This window comes from Muscardinus avellanarius (assembly GCF_963383645.1).
Source record: "Muscardinus avellanarius genome assembly, chromosome: 4".
Lineage (NCBI taxonomy): Eukaryota > Metazoa > Chordata > Mammalia > Rodentia > Gliridae > Muscardinus > Muscardinus avellanarius.
The window spans coordinates 118,482,382-118,503,114 of record NC_137789.1 but is presented as its reverse complement, the minus strand read 5'-3'; the positions used below and the strand labels follow the sequence as shown (position 1 = coordinate 118,503,114).

Sequence of the window (20,733 nt, the reverse complement as noted above, 5' to 3'; positions counted from 1 at the left end):
GAAGAGGAAGAAGAGCAGGAGGAAGAGGAAGAGGAGGAGGAGGAGGAGGAGCAGGATGAAGAGGAGGAGGAAGGGGGGAATTGTTGGAGTTGTTAGTAGCAGGAAGAGCCAGATCTGAGTCCTGGGCACTTCACTCAGAGCACAGATCGGAGAGGCCAGCAGAGCTCAGGAGGGAGGGCTGTTAGGGGAGGAGAGATGATTTGACTGAGCAGAAAGAAGGACCCACTATTGCTGAGGGGAGCTGAGATGGAGCCTTCAGCCCTAACTCAAGGCCCAGCATGACATGTTCACCTTCATCCTGAGTAGACATGAGGAGCTTTGCCACACTCAAGGACCCCATTTGCTTGAAAACACGCCACTGTGCCAAGCACCTTCCACCTGTCCTCCAGCTTTTGTCCCCACCCTACCCTGGCCCAGGACGCCGGCCTGTCTGAACCCCATCAGTGGATAGAAGACCAGGGCAGAGGGCAGAGATCCCTCGGTGTCCTTGGCAGGTGGCCCCTGTAGACTCACCCTGTCAGTCCGAGGGGTGTGAATCCTGAGTCACTGCACTATCAGCCCCTTCTGCTTCCATGGCCCCTCTCTCTTTGCTAATAAAGCTTCCTCAAATTATTGTGATCGAGCCGGGTATGGTGGCATTCACCTACAATCCCAGTACTTGGGAGGCTGAGACAGGAGGATGACAGGTTCAATGCCAGTCTCGGCAACTTAGTGAGGTCCTCAACAACTTAGTGAGACCCTGTTTCAAAATTAAAAAATAAATAGGGCTGGGTTCAATCCCCAGTAGTACCAAAAAAATAAAGTTATTGTAATTGGAATATGCCACTGGCTTCCTACAGACACCCTCACCCTCATGAGTCCTCATGGTAAGCAGGGCTACCTCCCCAGATCTGAAATGGCCTAGCTCTTGCTTCTCATCTTAGTCCAAACGATGAGGTCACCATTTTGAACTGGTTCAACCATGTACACCATACAGGCTAAGCGGAAATTGTCCGCACTCAGATAAGCTTTCTTGGACCAGATGGGACCAAAAGATGGACATTGATGACCTCCTCTTCTGCCTGAATCATTCACCTTGCCACTCCCTGGTCTTAATTTGTGGTCTTCTTCCTGTTTGCTTTGTTTGAACCTTTATTAAAAAAAAAAAAAGGCCCTGGCTATAGAAGGGTAGGAGAATTTGTCATCTCTATCTCATCCCAGCCCCCCATTACTAAATTCTCTCAAAATTATTATATCAGGCTTTGTGTTGATTATTGCAGAAGAAGATTATATACACATACATACACACTGGAGATCGAACCTAAGGGCATTCTACCACCCCTTTTTAAAAATACTTATTTTTTGCTTTGAAACAGGGTCTCACTAAGTTGCTGAGACTAGCCTCGAACCTGAAATCCTCCTGCCTGAGCCTCCCAGATGTGTGCCACAGCACCTGGCTTGAAGTGATACTGTTAAAGGGGACAAGGAGGGCTGACGGGCTCCACTTGGAATCTGAAGCTGCCAGTGGGAGAGGCGCGTATCTGGGGCAGGTGCTACAGGGCGGCTGGTGAGGATGTCCAGGGCTTCCTGCAGCATATGACAGCCAGGGGTGCACAGGGCTCCCCAGAAGTGTCCCCACCATGGCAGTCCCAGGCAGGATCTGAGGACACTGTTCCTGGGGCTCAGGCTGTACCGCCATCCTGTGACTCCGCACGCACTCAGTGTCTGTGGCAATTTCATTTCAATGTGGCTTCTATGGACTGCAACTCACCCCTGCCGGATGACACCATCCCTTCTCACCTCCACGCCTTTCCATCACTCCTCCTGCCCCACCCTGCTGGCCTATGTCCTTACGACTGCACCATGAGGGTCCCGCAGTATCTCCCTCCTTCCCCTCCCCCAGGGCATGAGCCCAGAAGGGGTGGAACCATTCCTAGGTCCCCTCAGTCAACACACCCATGAGCCATGTCCTGGGCCCCCAGGACAAGCAAACCATGCAGGGTGGCTGTCCGCTTGAGCCTCGTGTCCCATGGGGAAGATGGCTGAGGGCATGCAGGTGTCTCTGACAAGCTGCTGACAGCCTGGGACAGGGGGCTCACGTCCCTGACATGTGTGAACAGGGAGGACCCACTGGAGAGAGTGGAGAGAGCCCCGGGGAAGGCATGGGCTCCTAGCAGCTCCCAGAGGCTGGGGTCCTCCTGTTTACAAATCACTCTGATCCTTCTCATAGTGTTCCTCCTGCCCCCACATCTGTCGCCAAGCCATTCTGGACCCCAATTTGTCCCCCTGTCCTCACAGTCAGGTCTTCCCAGCCTGGGCAGCCAACATCTCTGGCTTGGAGTAACTGGCCTTGAGCCTGCTCACTGATCTCCAGGCTCCTGTCTGCCCCTTGCTGGCCCTCCACCCTGTGGCCACAGGGAAGCCAGCACCCTGCTCATATCCCCAGGCCCCACTCCTACTCCATCCTGGCCTAAAGACCCCCATTGGGCCCCTCTGTCTGCCCCAGCAGAAAGCTGGAAGTGCTAGGAGATAGTATGGATGCTCCACCCAGGTCAAAAAACCTTCAACCAACAACTGATGAGAGTTGGCATGGCAACACCAGCACCCTCCCCATCCAGGACTAACTCCGAGAACACACTCCACACTGGCTCGCAGAGCTGGCCCGCAGGACTGAGCGCCAGCTGCCCAGTGAGACTTGCTTGGCCACACACGCTTCCTTGGCTGCTGTCCTTCCCCAGCTTCCTCATCCCTCTACTGATATTTTCTAGAATTGCCTGCATCAGTCAGTTTTTCATCACTGGGCCAAAATGCCTGACAAGCACAGCTTAGAGGAGCAAAGGTTTATTGGGGCTCACAGTTTCAGAGGTTCAGTCCCTGGTTGGCCAGCCCCAAGCACAAACATCCTGGCAGCAGGGTGTGGCAGAGGAAAGCTGCTCCGCTCATGGCAGGCAGGAAGCAAAGAGAAAGGAAAGGAGGGCAGGGCACAGATACAGTCCCCAAGGCCGCACCCCAGTGACCCACCTCCTACAGCCACACGCTCCCTGCCCCAGTTGCCACCCAGTGAATCCATTCAGATTATGAATGCATCGAATGGATTTATCCACAGATGAGGTTAGACCCTCATCATTCAATTATGCCACCTCTGAATGTTGCCCATTTGTGAGTTTTGGGGAGACATTCCAGATCTAGATCACAAAATCGCCTCCCACAGAAACTACCAGAGCCAGGCCCTCCGATCTCTGGGGAGGCCAGCTGCAGACACTCTAACCACATCATGCCTTCTTACAACTCTTCATTGGTTCTGGCCGCTCTTAGAATAAAACACAAAGCCCCTCAGGTGAGCCACGGCCCCACACACTGACCTCACCCTCGTCTCTGCCTACCTTACCAGGCCCGGCCTCATCAGATTTATTCATTCCTCTGTTGGTAGTGCGCTTTCTGGCCCTTCACACAGGCTGCCTCCCTTTTCTCAAACCTTTCCCCTCCATCCTAAATTCTCCTCCACCCACAGGTTTCAGCTTCAATGGTGACTTCCTCCAGGAGGCCTTCTTCACTGCCAGGTCTCGGTTGCGCCCCTCCCCCTGCTCCCACCATCCCCAGCGCTTCCCCATTATGGCACCATAAGGCCTGGCTGCTTCTATCTTATTCATGGTTCAATCAGCTAGCCTAACACCTGGCATAAATTTAGTGAGTAAGCCTGTAGTGACACATGCCTGTAGTCCCAGTACTTGGGAGGCTGAGACAGGACTACAGGTTCAAGAACAGCTTTAGAAAGTAGTGAGACTCTCATCAACCTAGCGAGACCCTGTTTTAAATTAAAAAATAAAAAATTAGGACTGAGGTTGTAGCTCAGAGATAGAATGTCCCTGGGTTCAATCCCCAGTGCCACAAAATGGTAAATAAATAAATAAATAAATTCAGTGAATAAGAATATCGGATAGATGATGAATGAGTGGGTGAATGAACCCCACAGAAGAATGTTCTAGCCTGTTTGAAGACACCCAGAAAGAGAGAGCTCTAAGAACTCTAAGATAACTCATTTGCATTTGGAAGGTTCTAACCATGGGTCCTCTTAGTTAAAACTCTGCCTCTTTATAATATCCAGTCCTGGGCACAACTCAGGGATTCTATGTAGCTACATCTCTGTCTTCAGTTTGTTTGGGCAGAAGGCCACCGGGTGGAGTTCAGGCCATGGGGCAGCTTCCGCTGGCTCTCCTCCTGCGGAAGAATCACAGAAGCTCTGCACACTACATGCGTGAGGAGCCCCCACCCCATTGCTGATGGAGGAACTAAGAACTTCTCATGGAAGCCGTGCCTTCCTCTCATGGGTCCTGACTTTCTCAGTGGACTCTGTCGCCAACCTGAGTCAGTTCCAGCTGGGCAGCTCTTTCCCTGGGCAGAGTTGGTGCCTACTTGGCCTGGGAAGGTCCTGGCCCCAGAGGGGTGAGGTCCACCACCAGTCTGCTCATGGGATCCCTTCCCCACCCTCCACTGCCTAATGCGGTCCTTTCTAGCCACGGCTTCCATGGCCCAACTGGAAGGAGCATCATCCTGGTTTTCCTCTGTGGGGAATGGGGAGAGAGGTGCAGTCGAGACCAAGGTCACAGAAATTCTCGAGTGGTTAGGGCTGGTTACTCTGAAAGAGATAAGTCTCGGTCTCAGACAGGACCTTGGAGAACAGTCAGGGACTAACATCTAACCTACACATTAAAAAGACCCCAACTACACATTCACCCCAGCACAGCCACAGAGATCAACCACATGGACCCTGGTTCAGTTCTGACTCTCAGCACCCATCCACTGTCCTGACCACATGGCAGCCATATAGAACTTCTCTTCCAGACCCTGGAGTCCTTAGGGAGGGGCTGGAACAATGGTTTCTATGCACTTTTCCAGGGCTGGAACAATGGTTTCTATGCACCTTTCCAGCTCAGAGGGGCTCATCCTGACACTCAGGAGCAGGGCTGGGCAGCCCTGCAGCCCATGTGCACAGTCTCCATGGCGGGCACCATACCACACTGCTGTTCCCAGGCCTGGAAGATGCCTGGATCCTTCTGCCTTTCTCTTCTCAAAGGCCATATACTCAACCCAGCCAGCCGGGGCCAGAGCTGCTGCTGTGGTTTTGCAGAATATAATCAGATTTGTTGTTTACTGTGGGGCCTCAACTATACATCTGGACTCACAGTTAATCTCCACAACAGCTGGTCCCTGGTTTCGTCTTAAAAGGGCCAGTGGCGTCAGCTTGCTGGCAGGACACTAGCTTCCTCACTGGGAAACCCAACCTACTTGTGAGACCCAACAGCCATGAGACAGGGAAGACGCCCTCATCACTAGGCACTGGGACCATCCCCAGCAGGAGGCAGTTACTAAAGGAAGACATCCCGGCCACCAGGCCATGTGGGTTCTAGGGCTTCATATGAGAGACCTTGAGCCCTCTCCCTGCCCCTTCACCTCTGTTGTTGTTCTCTCACAAACAGCAAGAGTAAAACACTAAAGTATTTTAAACACTGACGATAGTGTTTTAAGCATGCATAGGTTTTGGTCTCCATGTCCATCTTCAGAACAATGTTGTTTTCGGGGGAAGCAATAGCCCCCACTACCTTGCTACTTTCTTTTTTTTAATGTAATAAAATACACGTAACGTAATATTTATCATGTGTGCAATTGGCTGGCACTAAATGAACTTACAATGTTGTCTAACTATCAACACTATCATCACGATGTAGAGGCCTATGTCATCCTCAAAACAAAGCTTTTTGGATATATATATACTTGGGATTGAACCAAGGGGCATTCTACTTCCAAGATATGCCCCTAGACCTTTTTTACTATTTTGAAACAGGGTCTCACTAAGTTTCTGAAGGTCATGCTAAACTGCTGAGGTTGTCGACAATCCTCCTGTCTCAGCCTCCCAAGTACCGGGATCGCAGGCACGCTCCCCTGCATCCAGCTAACTTTGTGCCCTTTAAGCAATAACGTCCCTCTGAACTGGCAGTCACTATTCTATTTTGTCTCTATGGATTCGCTTGTTCTGGGTACTTTGTGTGAGTGGAACATTACAATCTCATTTTCTGAGTGCAGCTTCACTCATGTGTCAAGATCTCATGAGTTCTGGGGCTGGATGAAACTTCACTGTCTGTCTACACCACATTTTGTTTACCCATTCCTGCGCTGATGGCCACCTGGGTCGTTTCCACCTCTGGCTCTGGTGAATAACGCTGCTGGGAACATTGGTGTGCAAGTGTCTGTTTGGGTTTCTGCACTCAATTCTTGTAGCTATAATCCCTAGGGGTGAGGCTGCTGGGTTAGTATGATCGTTCTTTGTTTAACCTCTTAAGAAGCCATCAAACTATTTCCTGCGGCCTGTCTCCTGCTTCCTAGCTAGCTCTGCCATGGGCTTCCTGTGCCCGCCATCCCATCTGTCAGATCAGGACCTGAACGCAGACATGGCTTATTTCTCTGGCATCAGGGGAACCACCCTCACACTCCTGCCAGGGCTATGGGACTCCAGGCACCTCAGCCCACCTGTCTCTTACACTCTCCTCTGCAGGAGAAGAGGATGGAAAGCTGGACCAGTGGGCATCTGTTACAAGCCTCAGGATTCTCTCACCTAGAATACTATCTCATTCTGCCTTAGCTGTCACTGTCTCCATAACCACTAGCTCAGGCCGGGCACACAGTAGGTCCTCAATAAATGTTGCTGAATGAATGAGTGAATGTTGACAGACTTTCCCATCCCCACTTTCCACAGGGCTACGAGCTCTTGGAGAGTAGGGGCCAGGGCTCCTTCACTCTGCAACGGAAAGCCACAAATAAGGTGTTTATTGGACCAAAGTGAATTAAGTTGTCTGACAGTAGAGGACAGATTGTTGGGGGTTTTTTTGTCTTGTTTTGTTTTCTTGGCAGTACTGGGGTGAAAACCAGGGGCATTCTACCTTAAAGCTACTCCCCCAGACCTATTTTTTTATTCTTTATTTTGAAACAAGGTCTCACTGAGTTGCAAAGGGCCTCACTAAGTAGCTGAGGCTGTCCACGAACCGCGATCCTCCTGTCTCAGCCTCTTAAATGCTGGGATTCCAAGTGTGCGCCACCACGCCCAGCACGAATACAGATTGTTTAACTAGGGCTGATGGGTGGGCTTCTGGTGCAGAGGGAAGCAAAAGGGGGAAAGTAGGGAGTGATGAAGAGAGAGACAGAAACAGAGACTGAGAGACAGAGCACCCCAGAGCCCTGCTCATGAGCCTGCAAGCTAGGAAGAACTGTGCCAGGTTAAAGGGAGGCTCTCAGCTCCACCTCCTCACCTTGGGGAGAGAGAACCAGCGGCCCTCCTCCCTGCCCTCCCCCACCCAGAAAGGCCAACCCTTCCTCCTTACCTGGAAGAAGCACCTGGAGCCCACAGCTTAGGAAACCTCGAGGTCCCCCGCCCGGAGGCGCACATGCTAAGGGCCAGCCTCATCATCAATGTCATGTGAGAACAGGGCTTCAGGGCGGTCTTGAGACCGCCTCAAGAGCCTACTGTGGGGAAAGGCCTGGTGTAAATGTGCGTTAGCTCATTTAATTTTCCTAAGAGCCCCGTTTTACAAGCTGAGCCTCATGGAGGTTTGATGGCTTGCCCACAGTCTCTCCTTTACTCAGTTGCTGGGAAAGGCGGATTGAACCAGAGAATCTGAGTGTGTCCGCCTCCTGCCTGAGTCCACAGCGCCCCGTCTGCCTTCCCCTGGCATCGTCACTGAGGTGACGCCCAGGTGCCCTAGGTAACGCCGCTCCTCCAGCCAGGGCAGAGGGCTCCTCAGAGACCTCCCTTCCCCCAAGGCCTGCCCTCCCTGCTGGTCCATCTTGGAGTGAAGTTCTCCCCTCCCCCGCCCCTGCTTTCCTGGACGTTTGGCGGTGACTCCCACAGGCTGCACATAGCTCTCCGGGGGCTAGAGCTGAGGTGCTCTCTGAGCGGACCCCAGCTCCCAGGCCCACACTCTGCATCATAAGAGGGTGACCCAGGGTGAATTTGGGGATTCCAGGGAGCTTGAAGGAAAAGTAGGGAGCGTTTACGGAGCATCCCTGTGTGCCTGCCCATGCTCAGCAGGCAGGCCTGCCTCCATGACAGGCTAAGACCAGGAGAGCCGACTGGCCCACACAGTCCCTTCCATTCCCAGGGCCTCCCAGCGGACTGCTAAGGGAGATGAGAAGGAAGCCCCTCCCACCACTAGCAGAGCAGGCTGGGCCGAGGAGAAAGAGGCCTGTGTTTAGGCTGGCGGTCTAAACATGCACATCTGTTTATGATTTGAAGAACAAAACAAAAACAAGGTTTGCAGAACCAACTGACAAAGCAAACAAGAAGGCAGGGAATTACGTAACTTTTGCAAGAACCCAAACTGTTTTCACGGGCTCTGCAAGCCATTTGGACCATGCAAATTTGCTTATTAATCACACCATGAACATTGGTTTCGTAAGCCAGGAGTAATCTGTACGCGTCTTATCTGAGCTTTAAGCAGGTGCTGCAGGGACCCTGCTGCTGAGACAGGAGCTTGTTCTTGTCATCTGTTGTATATCTGAAAGCAATGCTTGGGCTCTGCTTGGATAAGCTCAACGATTTACTTTCCCTTTTTTTCTCCACTAATTATGTCTCCCAACTAATTTCAAAAGCTTTTTTTTTTTTTTTTTGGTAGTACTGGGGTTCCTGGAAGCCCTTCTACCTCTGGGCTACACTCCCAGACCTATTTTATATTTTTGAAACAGGGTCCCCTAAGCCAGCGCGCGCGGCTGGCTTCAAACCTGCGCGATCCTCCTGTCTCCACCTCCCAAGCGCGGGGATTACAAGCGTGCGCCACCACACCCGGCAAAATGCTGCTTTTTTATTATCAGATTGGCAAAAATGAAAAAGACGGGTGACCTCACATGTGGAGCTGGGAGTAGGGAAGTGGTGCTTTGGTAAAGAGCCCGTGTTAAGTCAGCCCAGGGGACACGCCTGTGAGTTCAAAGGAAGCATGGCCATCGCTTCCGGACAGTGCAGACGCGCTGCCCTAGAGCATGCTGATGGCTGCGGTGGGCGATGGGGAGACAGAAAGAATCAACGAGAGGAGACCCAAAGAGAAACTTGGAAGGCCCAGCTCACAGATCCGCAAACACAGGGACTCATGGGAAACAAGTATTTCGTGTGGGAACGGAGGGGACCTCTTGAAAGAGCACAGGGGTTTGAGCAGTCAGAGAACCACAGGAACCTGAGAAAGGCTTCTCAAAATAATCACGTTTCCCTCAGGCCGCTCCCCAGTCTCCCGGCTCACACACCCTTCCAGAGGATTTGAAATTTCTCTTCCCCACTGTTGAAAATGGTTGAAACAGCTGGGCCTGGTGGTACATGCCCATAATCCTAGTACTTGGAAGGAAGAGACGGGAGGCTTGGAGGCTTGCAACCAGCCTCTGCAACTTAGAGAGCCTCTGTTTCAAAAATAAATAAATAAATAAAATAGCTGGGCATGGTGGCGCATGCTTGTGACCAGGGCTTGGGAGGCAGAGACAGGAGGATCGCACAGGTTCGAAGCCAGCCTCAGCTACTTAGTGAGGCTCTCAGCAACTTAGTGAGACCCTGTTCCAAATAAAGTATAAAATAGGTCTGGGAGTGTAGCTCAGAGGTAGGAAAGCCCCTGGGTTCCACCCCCAGTACCACAAAAAATATATATAAATAAATAAATAAATAAACAAAATAGGACTAGGGATATAGCTCAGAAACCAAATGCCATGAGTTCAATCCCAACCACACACACACAAAAAAAGGCTGAAAGGATTCCTAAACCAGACACTCGCTGGGCCTCAGTCTCTCATTCTGTAAAATGGGGGCTATAATAGTTACCTTATGGTCTTATTAGTGGGTTGAAGAGGATGATAGTAAAAAAAAAAGCCAAATATAGTGCTGAACAAAAAAGTACTTAATAAATAACATAATAAGACCAGGCAAAGTTAGTAATCTAGAAATAGGTCAGCTGTAGCATAGACTGAGTCACACAGGAATAGAGGCTGGGCTCTCAGAGAGCATGTCTCTTATGACATTTAAAGCTAAAAACAAATGCAACATACAGGGTAAAGTGTTACTGCCCTAACAAATCAACAGGAAAAGACAAACACCCGAAAGAAAAATAAGTCAACAGGATAGAAAGGATTCATAAAAAATATAAATCAGCCAGGTGTGGTGCATGCCAATCCCAATACTTGGGAGAGTGAAACAGGAGGATGGCAGGCTTAAGGTCAGCCTCCACAACTTAGGGAAATTCTGTTTCAAAATAAAACTTTAAAAAGTCAGGGAGTTGTAGCTCTGAGATAGAATGTCTCTGGATTTAATTACCTGTAGCCAAAAGAAAAAAGAAAAAAAAAAGAAGAAAGGCCAAAACTATGAAAACAAATTTAACCTCACTACAGTATTCATTACAATATATATATAAAATTAAACAAGTATGAGATTCCATTTTTGAGTCATAAAACTAGCAAGAAAATTTTAAAACTCTCACACAGGCTATGTGGGCAAAAGATGGGAAAGAAGCCAGGCCTGGTGTACACACCTGTAACCTCAGTATTTGGGAGGCTGAGACAAGAGACCGCAGGTTCAAGGCTAGTCTCAGCAACTTAGTGAGGCCCTATTTTAAATAAAAAATAAAAAGAGCTGCAGTGGAGCTCAGAGGCAAAATGCCCCTGGGTTCAATTCCCAGTAGCACACACAAAAAGTGAGAAGATAATAAAACATTCTGATTCTAATTTTATAAAGCATACTTGAATGAATTATATACTTATTGCACATATATTATGCGTATACTCACAGGATTAAACTAAAAATAAACAGACTGAGATATGTTTTTATTTCTGTTGTTGTTTGGTATCGTGGACTGGATCCAGGGGCATTCTACCTCCCAGCTACACCTCCAGCCCTTTCATTTATTTTTTAAGTTTGAAACTGGGCCTTACTAAGTTCCTGAGGCTGGCCTCGAATCTGTGGTCCTCCTGTCTCAGCCTCCCAAGTACTGGGATTACAGACAGGCTCTGCCATGCCCAGGTATGGACTGAGATATTGCATACAATTTTGTCTGGTTTTGTGTACATAACTTCTTATTTTCTTCCTTTTTTTTTTCCCTCTGAGCACCCCTGGTTTGGATGAATCACACATTTATTAGAGGCTTTGTTTCCTCACCTGTGAATGTCACCATCCTATAAAACAGTGTATGCACAGAACTCAGTGCACAGCCTGGATAGTGAGCGCCCAGTGTCTGTGTCTGATACCTGTGTCTGGTACTGTTCCCACCTGAGCCAAGGTGGAGAGGGAAAACAGCCCTTTCTTATTTTCCTCAGACTGCCTAGAGGCCAGAGGGCAAGGGTTACTCTGGCCTTTCACAAGAAGGGAAGGCAGCAAAGTCGGGCCAGGGTCCCCAGCAGGCCCTAGAACTCAAGTCACCCTGCAGCTTCCTGACTCAGCCCTGCTCTGTCCTGGCCAATGCAAGAGCCAGCTGGTTTTCTGGAAGCCAGGTGTCTGCCCTAATCCAACCACAACATGTGATGGAAATTCCTACCAGGCTTCCCCAGGTTGCCCCCTGATGGCTTCCTCTGGGGAACCCAGCTTGTCCTTCCTTGCGATGCCCCAGCCCTTCTCTCGCTGTTACAGACGTCAGTGTGGCTTCTTCAAAGATGCTAGGCAATGTCTGTGTCCCTCTCACTGGCTCCCGCAGCCTGGAGCAGGCCTTGGGGTCCTTGGGGACACCCATCCATTCCTGGGTACCCTCCCCCAGCTCTGAGAGCCAGTGCCACCCTCCTGCCGCCCCAACCCCCTCCCTGCAGGTCCTCACTTACTCTTGAGTAATGGCACGTACCACACCACTAATCCAGTTGCCTCAGCTCACAACATACTCTCCAGAACAGCGACCACAGCCCCAGTGAGCAGCTGTCAGGTGTGACATGCTCTAGCTCCGATGCTTACACCTACCCCACCAGCAAGTATTCTAATCCCATTTACAGTGAGGGAGCCCGGTGACCTACCCAGGCTCTTTACACTCCCCGCCCTGGATGCCAGGCAGGGATGCCGCACCTGTTCCTGCCGACTGAACAGGAAGTGGGACATGCATCCCACAGCACAGGGGGCCAGCGCGGCGGGGCCAACCATCCCATGGGCTGCTCTGGCCCCAGCAGCACCCGTGTGCTTGGTTTTGTTTCACCACAGAATCCTTTTAAACCAGAGGACAGGGAGAGGAAATGGAAATAGATGGAATAAAGACACCGGCTGAGTTTCCACAGCTAGTGTATGGCCACGCCTTACCTGTGTCAATGAAAGATGGACAACTTTTTGTAAGAAGACACTACTTACAATACAGGCTGGCATCCCTAATCTGAACATGTGAAATGTACTCGCCGGGCGCGGTGGCGCACGCTTATAATCCCAGTATTTGGGAGGCTGAGACCGGAAGATTGTGGTTCATGGACAGCCTCAGCTACTTAGGCCCTGTGCAACATAGTGAGACCTTATTTCAAAATAAAGAATAAAAAATACGGCAGAGGGTGTAGCTTGGAGGTCTAATCCCCCTGGGTTCCATCCCCTGACCCGCAAAAACCAAAAAACAAACAAACAACAACAACAATATATATATATAATTATATATAATATATAATGTATAATATATAGTATATTATACATTATGTATATTATATAATATGTATAATATATAATATATAATGAGCACTATATATATATATGTATATATATATATATAGTGCTCAAATGGGGCAGACCTTCTCAAATGGCCATTTCTTAATAGAGGATACACAAATGGCCAACAGGTGTGTGAAACGTTGTGTAACCTCACTAGTCCTGCAAACCTGAAACCACAGAGTTATCACTTCATGTGTTTCCAGATGGCTAAAATAACTTTTTTTAAAAAGGGATGAAGGGCCGGGTGTGGTGGTACGCGCTTGTCATCCCCACGCTTGGGAGGCAGAGACAGGAGGATCGCGCAGGTTCGAAGCCAGCTGCGCTGGCTTATGAGACTCTGTTTCCAAATAAAAATATAAAATAGGTATGGGAGTGTAGCCCAGAGGTAGAAAGGTTTCCAGGAACCCCAGTACCACCAAAAAAAAAAAAGGGATGAAAGGCATCCAGTATTAGGGAGTGTGGAGAAAAGTGAAGCTTCATACACTGCTGGAGGGGATGTTAATACAGCCGGTAGGGAACGCCATGAAGGGGCCTCAGAAAACTAAAAATAGACGCCGGCAGTGGTGGCGCACGCTTGTAATCCCAGCATTCAGGAGGCTGAGACCGGAGGATCGCAGTTCGCGGACAGCCTCAGCTACTTAGGCCCTCTGCAACTTAGTGAGACCCTATTTCAAAATAAAGAATAAAAACAGGGCAGAGACATAGCTCAAAGGTCGAATGCCCCTGGGTTCCATCCCCAGGCACCCCCCCCAAAAAAAAACTAAAAATAGCCAAGATGTGGTGGTGCACACTGGAATCTCAGCTAGTCTGGAGGCTGAGGCAGGAGGGTTTTAAGTTTGAAGTTGGCCTGGGAAACTTAGCAAGACCCTATCTCAACATCGAAACTTTAAAAAAGGCTGGGAAGAGACATGGTAGAGGACCCAAGTTCAATGTCTAGTCCCACAATGGAAAACTCAAAATAAGCAAGACGTGGCGGCGTACTCTTGTAACCCCGGTACTTGGGAGGCTGAGACAGGAGGAGAGAGAAGAGGATTGCAGGTTTGCGGCCTGCCTCAGCAATTTATTGAGGCCCTCTGCAACTCAGTAAGACCCTGTTTCAAACTAAAAAATAATATAGGGCCGGGGTTGTAACTCAGAGGCAAAACACCTTTAGGTTCATCTCTAGTAAAAGACACACACACACACACACAAGAAATTAAAAATAGAACTACCATAGAATCCAACAATTGTACTTATGGGTATAAATGCAAAGGATATGAAATCAGTATGGCCAAGAGATACCTGCACTCCGTGTTCACCAAAGTATTGCTCACAATAGCCAAGATGGCCCCAGCTGCCTCAGAACTCGACCAGGCCTCGCCTCCTGAGCCTGCGGGAGCTTGTGGAGAGGCCTGGGGTCAGCGCTTTCTCTGCCTCGCCCTCCCGCCACCCTCACACCCACTCTCTCAATGCCAGCTGGGTCCAATCAACCAGGGGCCTGCAGGAGGAATTAGAGGCGGGAGTTCATCCTTCACAGACCCTGAACTCTTCTCCATACACTTTCCCTAGATACAGCAGCTCTTCACACTTTAGTGAGAATTCACTTGTGTTGCTTTTTCCGAGTAAGGCCCTGGGCATGTGGTATGAGGAGGTAAGGCTTGATTGGAGAGGTGGAGGTCAGAGAAGAGTCTACGAAACTCACCTTCCCTAGGAGTCTGAAGTACTAAGGCAGCTCTCTCCAATCACTCTGAAGAAGCAGGGGACCCCTCTTGGGTCAGTTCTATTACATCTCCCTCACACTAATGATAAATCAGTAGCCAGGCACACCTCACATTTAAGCTCTTTTTAATGCTCAAAAGCTCTGTACAAAACAAAAAAACCAAAATCAAGAATGATTCCTCACAACACCCCTGTGAGGTAGGTAGGCAGGTATTATTCTCCCATTTTACAGATGGGGAAACTGAGGCAGGGAGGTGATCTGATCAGCCAGTGGTCCCAGCACAGCTGAAAGTCAGGGCCAACCATGAGAACACAAGAAATCCCTCCCAGTTCAGCCCCGATCTCTGACTCCTCAGCTAGACCTTGTCTGTCTGCAAAGAAATTAAAACTTCTGGATACATGCAAAAATAAAAACAACGGGCCTAAAAGGTAGTGAACAGACTTACAGTAGTTTTGCAAAAGGTTTTGGCTAAGAGAGTCAATGTTTTCCAATACTGGGTAGATGTGAACACCTTTGGCTTCTTCTCCCCCTTTCAAATATCACAGCCAGTGAGTCGCACGTCCCGTCTTTCTGCAATGTGCAAGAGCCCGGCCAGAGGGGCTTCCCTGGCCCCAGGGAGCCAGGCGGGTGGAGAGGCTCCTCTCTGCCCGGCCCCTGGGTTTCAGCAAAGCCAGTCCCCAGCCAGAAAAGATGCAAGTCTCAACCCAAACGGGGCCGTTCCTGCCGCCTCTTCCATGGGTACAAGTGGATCCGTGTAGCCCCTAAGCCAGCAGCATCTAGCCGTCTCTGGTCCCCCAGGGAGGCAGCTCCAGGATCCTCTGCAAGGATGCGTGCAATCCAGGCAACCCCTCATGCCGTTCTCGGTCCCAGCTCACGTTCCACTGTTCACGAGGGTGGCTCAGCGTGGGTCCTCGGGACTCCTGCTGTAGGTGGGAGTCCTGGACCCTCTTGTGCTGGTGGGACAGGGAGGAGGTGCAGAGGGGTCCCAGTTCCAGGCTCCTACCCAGGTGTCTCGGTAAATCGGGCAGTTCTCTTCCACTATGCTGTGTCAGGCTTCTGGAAACTCTTTCCTCCCCCCAGGAGGGTTTTCCTGATGATCCCAGATCCTTGGGAACCTGAGCCATCAGGCATGTGCCAGCCTCAGGGGAGGGGAGTGGGAGGGGGAGGAAAGACCTCAGCCAGCCCCCAGCTGTGCAGGTTGTCCTGGTGGTCTCCCAGGACAGGGCAAGGGACACAATAAAGCTAGGCAAAGCTGCCTTTAAAGTAATAATTCCAGGCACTGTCCTTCCACCCACATAGGCAGCAAAGGGGAAGGGTGGCCAGAGGAAGAAGGGATGGAAAATAACATGGCCAGAGCTTGCTCCCTGCCAGGGCGTCAGGGCCGTGGAGAGGGAAGACGAGGACAGAAGCTGCGATTAGGCTGTTTGGCAGTCTGGGGCATGGGCTCCTTGGAGACCGAACACCAGCTGGTCTGCAAGGTGCCTTCGCTGGGCTTGCCTGGGGCCGGCCACACGCTTCTGGGTTTGTAGGGAATGACTGTGCCATCTACGTGTCATATAAAAAGCTCTTTCCAAAAAGGCTCCGTACCCCACCCAGTCTCTCCAGGAAGCTGGGGATGGCATCCTCAGGCCTGCACCCCCAGGGCCAGTCCCAGCCACCAGAACCCCGGCGGGGCAGGGAGCACCTACAGGAAGTCCCCGGCAGCGGAGGCCTCATGGCTGCGGCTCTGCTCCTGCCACCGGTGGCGCAGCCTAGAGAAGGGCTGGTCCTCCACACTCTCCAGCTCAGGGAAACCCAGCTGGTCGAGGATCTCATAGACTCCGGCCTTCGATGCCACCTGGGGGAGGAGGCGAGGCAGTGTTTCAGGGAGAGAGGGCATCGGTTGGCCCTGCCCTGCTCCGACATGACCCCAGCTCTGAAGCACACAGGGGAGTCTGGGGCCCAGGGTTGCCCCCGCCAGCTCAGCAACCATGGAGTCTGCAGGTCCATCTGCTCGCCATTCTGAGTCTCTCTCCCCACAGGACAGAGTCCAGGGGAGCTGAGTAAGAGCAGAGGCACCCATAGACAGCCTGGACATCGAACGGGACCTGCCGAGGTGGGCCGCAGCTGGGCTCATGGGGGCTGGAGAAGCCAGCGTGGGTGCAGGAGCCAACGAGAGCCCTGGGTGATCAAGCCATGGGCCTCGGCCCCAGGCAGCTCCTGGACACTCACAGCACAGCCCTGCTGCCCAGCACCTGGACCCTGAACCCAGATGCCAGCCACCCAACAGCCTATCCCTCTCCCTCCCTCACCATCCTGGGCCACTGAGAATAAAGCGATGGCTCCGTCCTTCTTTACTGTCCCTGAGCAACCCTGACTACTACCCACTCTCTACTGGCCCCCAGAAGAGGTGCTGAGGGCCCCTGAGGCCAGAACCACAGTCCTGCCCTGACCAGCAGAAATTGTTCCTCAACACCCCCACCCCCAACATGCAGATTCAGCTGAGGAAGGGGGTGAGCTTCCTTCTAGCCGCTGGCCCGCTTGATTTCCTCTCCCCAGCCAGAGCCCAAGAAAGAGGTATCCTTGCCCACCCTCCTCACATCCCTCCCCAGGAGCTCAGTGGAAGTGGAGCCCAGGCCCGCTTCAGCGGGTGCCCCCACACGGCCTTGGCATAACCCACCAGTCTCTTGGCTGGACACCTTCTAAACACACTGCAAACTCTTCCCGCCTCGGCGTCCTGAGCACCCCAGGCTCATCCTTGGTACCTCCAGTGCGCCCCTGGGCACTGCAGGGTCCTGTGCCCCTGTTCCCTCGCAGTTTTGAACTCATCCGCACCCCTGCCCATCCCCAAACCCTTCCTCTGCCCACCCTGGCTGGTACGGGCTCCAGCTCTCCACCCGCCCACTTCAGGGGAGCTAATTCCAGTCTTAGAATCACCAGGCTCCGCTACTGAGAGCAGGAGGGACCGGCTTCCTGGCAGAGGGGTAATTACAGGCTGTTTTGCCGAGGAGGAAAGCCACTGTCCTGACCTGGAGGTGCTCCAGCAGGAGGCCGGAGGCCAGGGGAGGACTGAGACTGTCCTCCGGTAAGGCTGGCATCTTAGGCCAGAACAAGGAGGGCTTTGATGCTCTAATGATGACCAAAGTGCTAAGCTCTGCACTCAGTGTCATCCTCTGTCACACAGGAACAGCAGTCATGCAAAGGAACACGCGGCTGGCACGGGTGTGGCAGGCAGCACTGTATGTACCTCACCGCACCCTCTCTTCTGAGCAGATACCAACACCGCTACCATTACTTCCACTTTAGAGTTGAGGACAGCAGGCTTAGAGTTGACAGCCTGTTCAAGGTCAGAGCTGGAAGGAAGTGGGTGGGGGCCCCAGCCCTGCCCTTGGCCCTCGTGGGGCACAGGTGTGGGCTCAATACAGTACGGACAATAGTGAAGTCCACATGGGGCCCAGAGCTGGCACCAGGGAACGCTGGCCATGGGGACACATGGAGCAGCGTCCCGGCCTGCGGGTTGCCCGCTGCACCCACCACCTGGCCCCCCTCCCCCTCTCTGGCCTGTCAGACTTTTACTGCCTGCCCAGCACAGACACTGTGCCAAGAAGGAATCCTTCCTCAACACAAAGGAGAGAGGAACTCGGCCCCCTCCGCTGGGGAGTCTGTCACCTGGGTTCCCACAGGCAATGCACCTAGCCCACCAGCCTCTGCCTCCCGCCTCTCACCTCCCGCATCCAGGTGCTGAAGGGCCTCTGCCAGGAGCTGGCCTGCTCCAGGTGGAGGTAGGCGTTGAAGAGGATCAGGTAGACATAGCGCTCCAGGTACTGCAGGCTGCGCAACCGCAGCCTCCGCGTCTCCTGCTCCACTTTGGCAGCCTTTGCCTGGAGGATGGGGAGGGACAGGGTGAATGTCAGGGGGGTGAACTAGGCATCAGGATTGATTCATGGCCAGGGCTGAGCATCATGGCTCCAGCACTGGGGAGCCATAGAAGGCTTAGGTGTGCAAGCAATCTGTTAACAGAGGACTTGTAGGAGATTCCCGCTCAGGAGGGAGGAGACTCTAAAGGAGGTCCTTTCAAAGTTCTCCTCGGGCTGGAGGACAAGACTGAGCATATGCACAGCCAGGGAACTCTGCCACCATGCCCAACTTTGTTCCTGTAATCTGCCATGGGTGTGCCACTCACACAGACCCAGCCACAGTCCCCAGGGAGGGAGCCAGGAGGCTCAGGCCACATCTTGCCCGAGCCCCCCACCCCAGGCCCCACCAGCCCACCACAGCTCTCTCCGCTCCAGGACTTGAAGTGGCACAGGGGCCGTCCCTTGCGTGCACGGCAAGCCCGCTGGCCTCCCATCAGCCAAGCAGCAGCTGGAAGCCTTGCCCTGAAGGCACAGGTATGTTGTGGGGAAGCTCAGAGGGGGCACCCCACCCCAGACAGGACGTGGCCTGGAGCTCAGGAACCAGAGCTGGAGTGGGCCTGCCGGGGCCTGGGGTTCCCACCCCTACTTCTGCATTTTGAGTAGAGGCTCTGGGCACCATGAGTGGGAGAGGACTGGCAAAGGCCCCTCTCCAGAAGGAGGTCAGGGCCCCCAGGATGGAGACAGGAGGACCAGCCACCACTTTGACTTCCTGGGTGACCCCGAGAAGCACAGGCCGGGTGCTGGCCCAGCCTACTGTTGAAACTCTCAGCCCCAAGTTTGCAGGGGTAGGATATCTCAGTAACGTGAAGAGCCACACTGACCCAGGCACCACTGAACAGGGCATTGGGGCCAGGAATGAAGAGGACCTCCACTGGCACCCTCTTCCCCAGGCTCCAGTCTGTGGAGGAGGTAGAAGATGGCCCGGCCCGGCAGCTGCATCCTCACAGGATCCAGGAAGGGCAGGGAGGGGATTGAGAAGGATGTGTGTCCCAGGGGTGCCTGGTAGGCAAAAGCGGAGGAGCTGTGGTGGAATGGGAGGGCTGAGCGACGGGCAGGCCCAGACGGCATGGAAGCCAAGGGCAGACCCACAGCACAGAGACAGGTCGTGCGGGCGTGAGCAGCTCTCAGCTCTCGCTTGGCTGTGGACGCGGGCTGTGCCCTCCACAGTCCACTCCAGCAGGGACAAGGGCCTGCTTTAAGACACTGGCCAGGGTTAGGTCTAAGGAACATTTAGGGGGAAAGGTAGAGTGACTCCTTCCGAGTCCCACGGCAAGGATAGAATTATCTCTAAATTCAGACCACTGTGTGGAGATGACGCCTGACACTCCCAGATGGTTCTGTGGGCGCATCCTGCTCGGTCTCAGGACTGTGATTTGAGACAGTGATCCATCTTCCTATCAGAGCCTTGGTTTCCTTAAAACCATGCCCAGAGAGGAAGGCACCGGCCGCCTCCCATGAGTGAAAATAGTGGCGCTGTTTATAAATGGCCCGGCAGGCCAGAGTGTCATCAGCAGTGCTGGACGGGGCTTTTTTGTCCACTTAGACTGAGCCCTAAAATAGAAGGGGTCCAGGTGAGGTGCCAGGGCTCTGGGCACTTGAGGCCCCTCACCCCTCGGATCTGGCTGGCATCAAGGCAGGCCCAGTGCTGCCAGGGAAGCACTCTGGAAGCTCTGCTCCTGGCTGGGCTGCTAGGAGGAGGCCCACTGAGGCAGGCTGGGAGCCTCCCCTGGCCACTGTACAAGGATAAGTTTATTGCATGTCTGCAGGGCTACAAGCCCCTCACCCTGATCTAGGTCCTAACACACTCTCCCAGCTATCCAGGGAAGGAGGTGAAATATCCCATTCCATAGATGATGCCCCCACTCCGGCCTCCTCCCTGTCCCTCAGCTAGGAAGGCTAGCTAACTTCCCAGAGGCATGGCGTTCTGAGCCGCCAGGACCAGAACACCAGTGCCCCAGCTCTTCCTGGGACCCTAGCCTCTTGCCACAGTCAAACCCAACCCTCCGCAGCCTCGAGCTTGCCTCTGTCCTTTGCCCACTCTGTTCCTCCTGCCTGGAATGCCCTTCCTCTCTGCCTGGCTTGGCCATGTTTGGCTTATGTGTTCAGGCCTGGGACAAGCCCCACTCTCCCGAAGCCTGCTCTGAGCACTCCTGCCCCCACAACCTCATCCTCCGTGGCCCCCCCTCAATCAAACTAAATCTTTTCATTAAATATCCATCTTAACAGTTTCTTAATTGTCTCACTAAGGCAGGATCTATCTCCCAAAACAATGACAGACTTGGGGCGGCGGCAGGTTACAACCACTGTGCTTTACCCCACCCCTGGGGTCTGCACCGGAACTTGGTGTGCAACAGCTGCTCAGCTATTCACTGGGGGCTCCTGGGCGATTTCCTGCTCTCCAGCGTTTCCAGTAGCAATCCACAATCCAGATTCTAGGCAGACGCTGAGACCCCCACAAGCACCTGATCCACGCAACTGACCCT

General features: G+C 52.6%; 1 protein-coding gene across 1 annotated transcript in view; it reads right to left on the bottom strand.

Moving 5' to 3' along the window:
• Positions 1 to 16,038: 16,038 nt before the first annotated feature.
• The window catches only part of PALD1 (phosphatase domain containing paladin 1), a gene marked incomplete at both ends in the record, with an annotated part of 44,588 nt that continues 39,893 nt past the window's right edge, over positions 16,039 to 20,733 (bottom strand). The window contains 2 exons of the mRNA XM_080693993.1: positions 16,039 to 16,191; positions 18,059 to 18,214. Coding sequence (XP_080550119.1) covers positions 16,039 to 16,191; positions 18,059 to 18,214 — 309 coding nt within the window. The remainder of the gene's footprint in view (positions 16,192 to 18,058; positions 18,215 to 20,733) is intronic.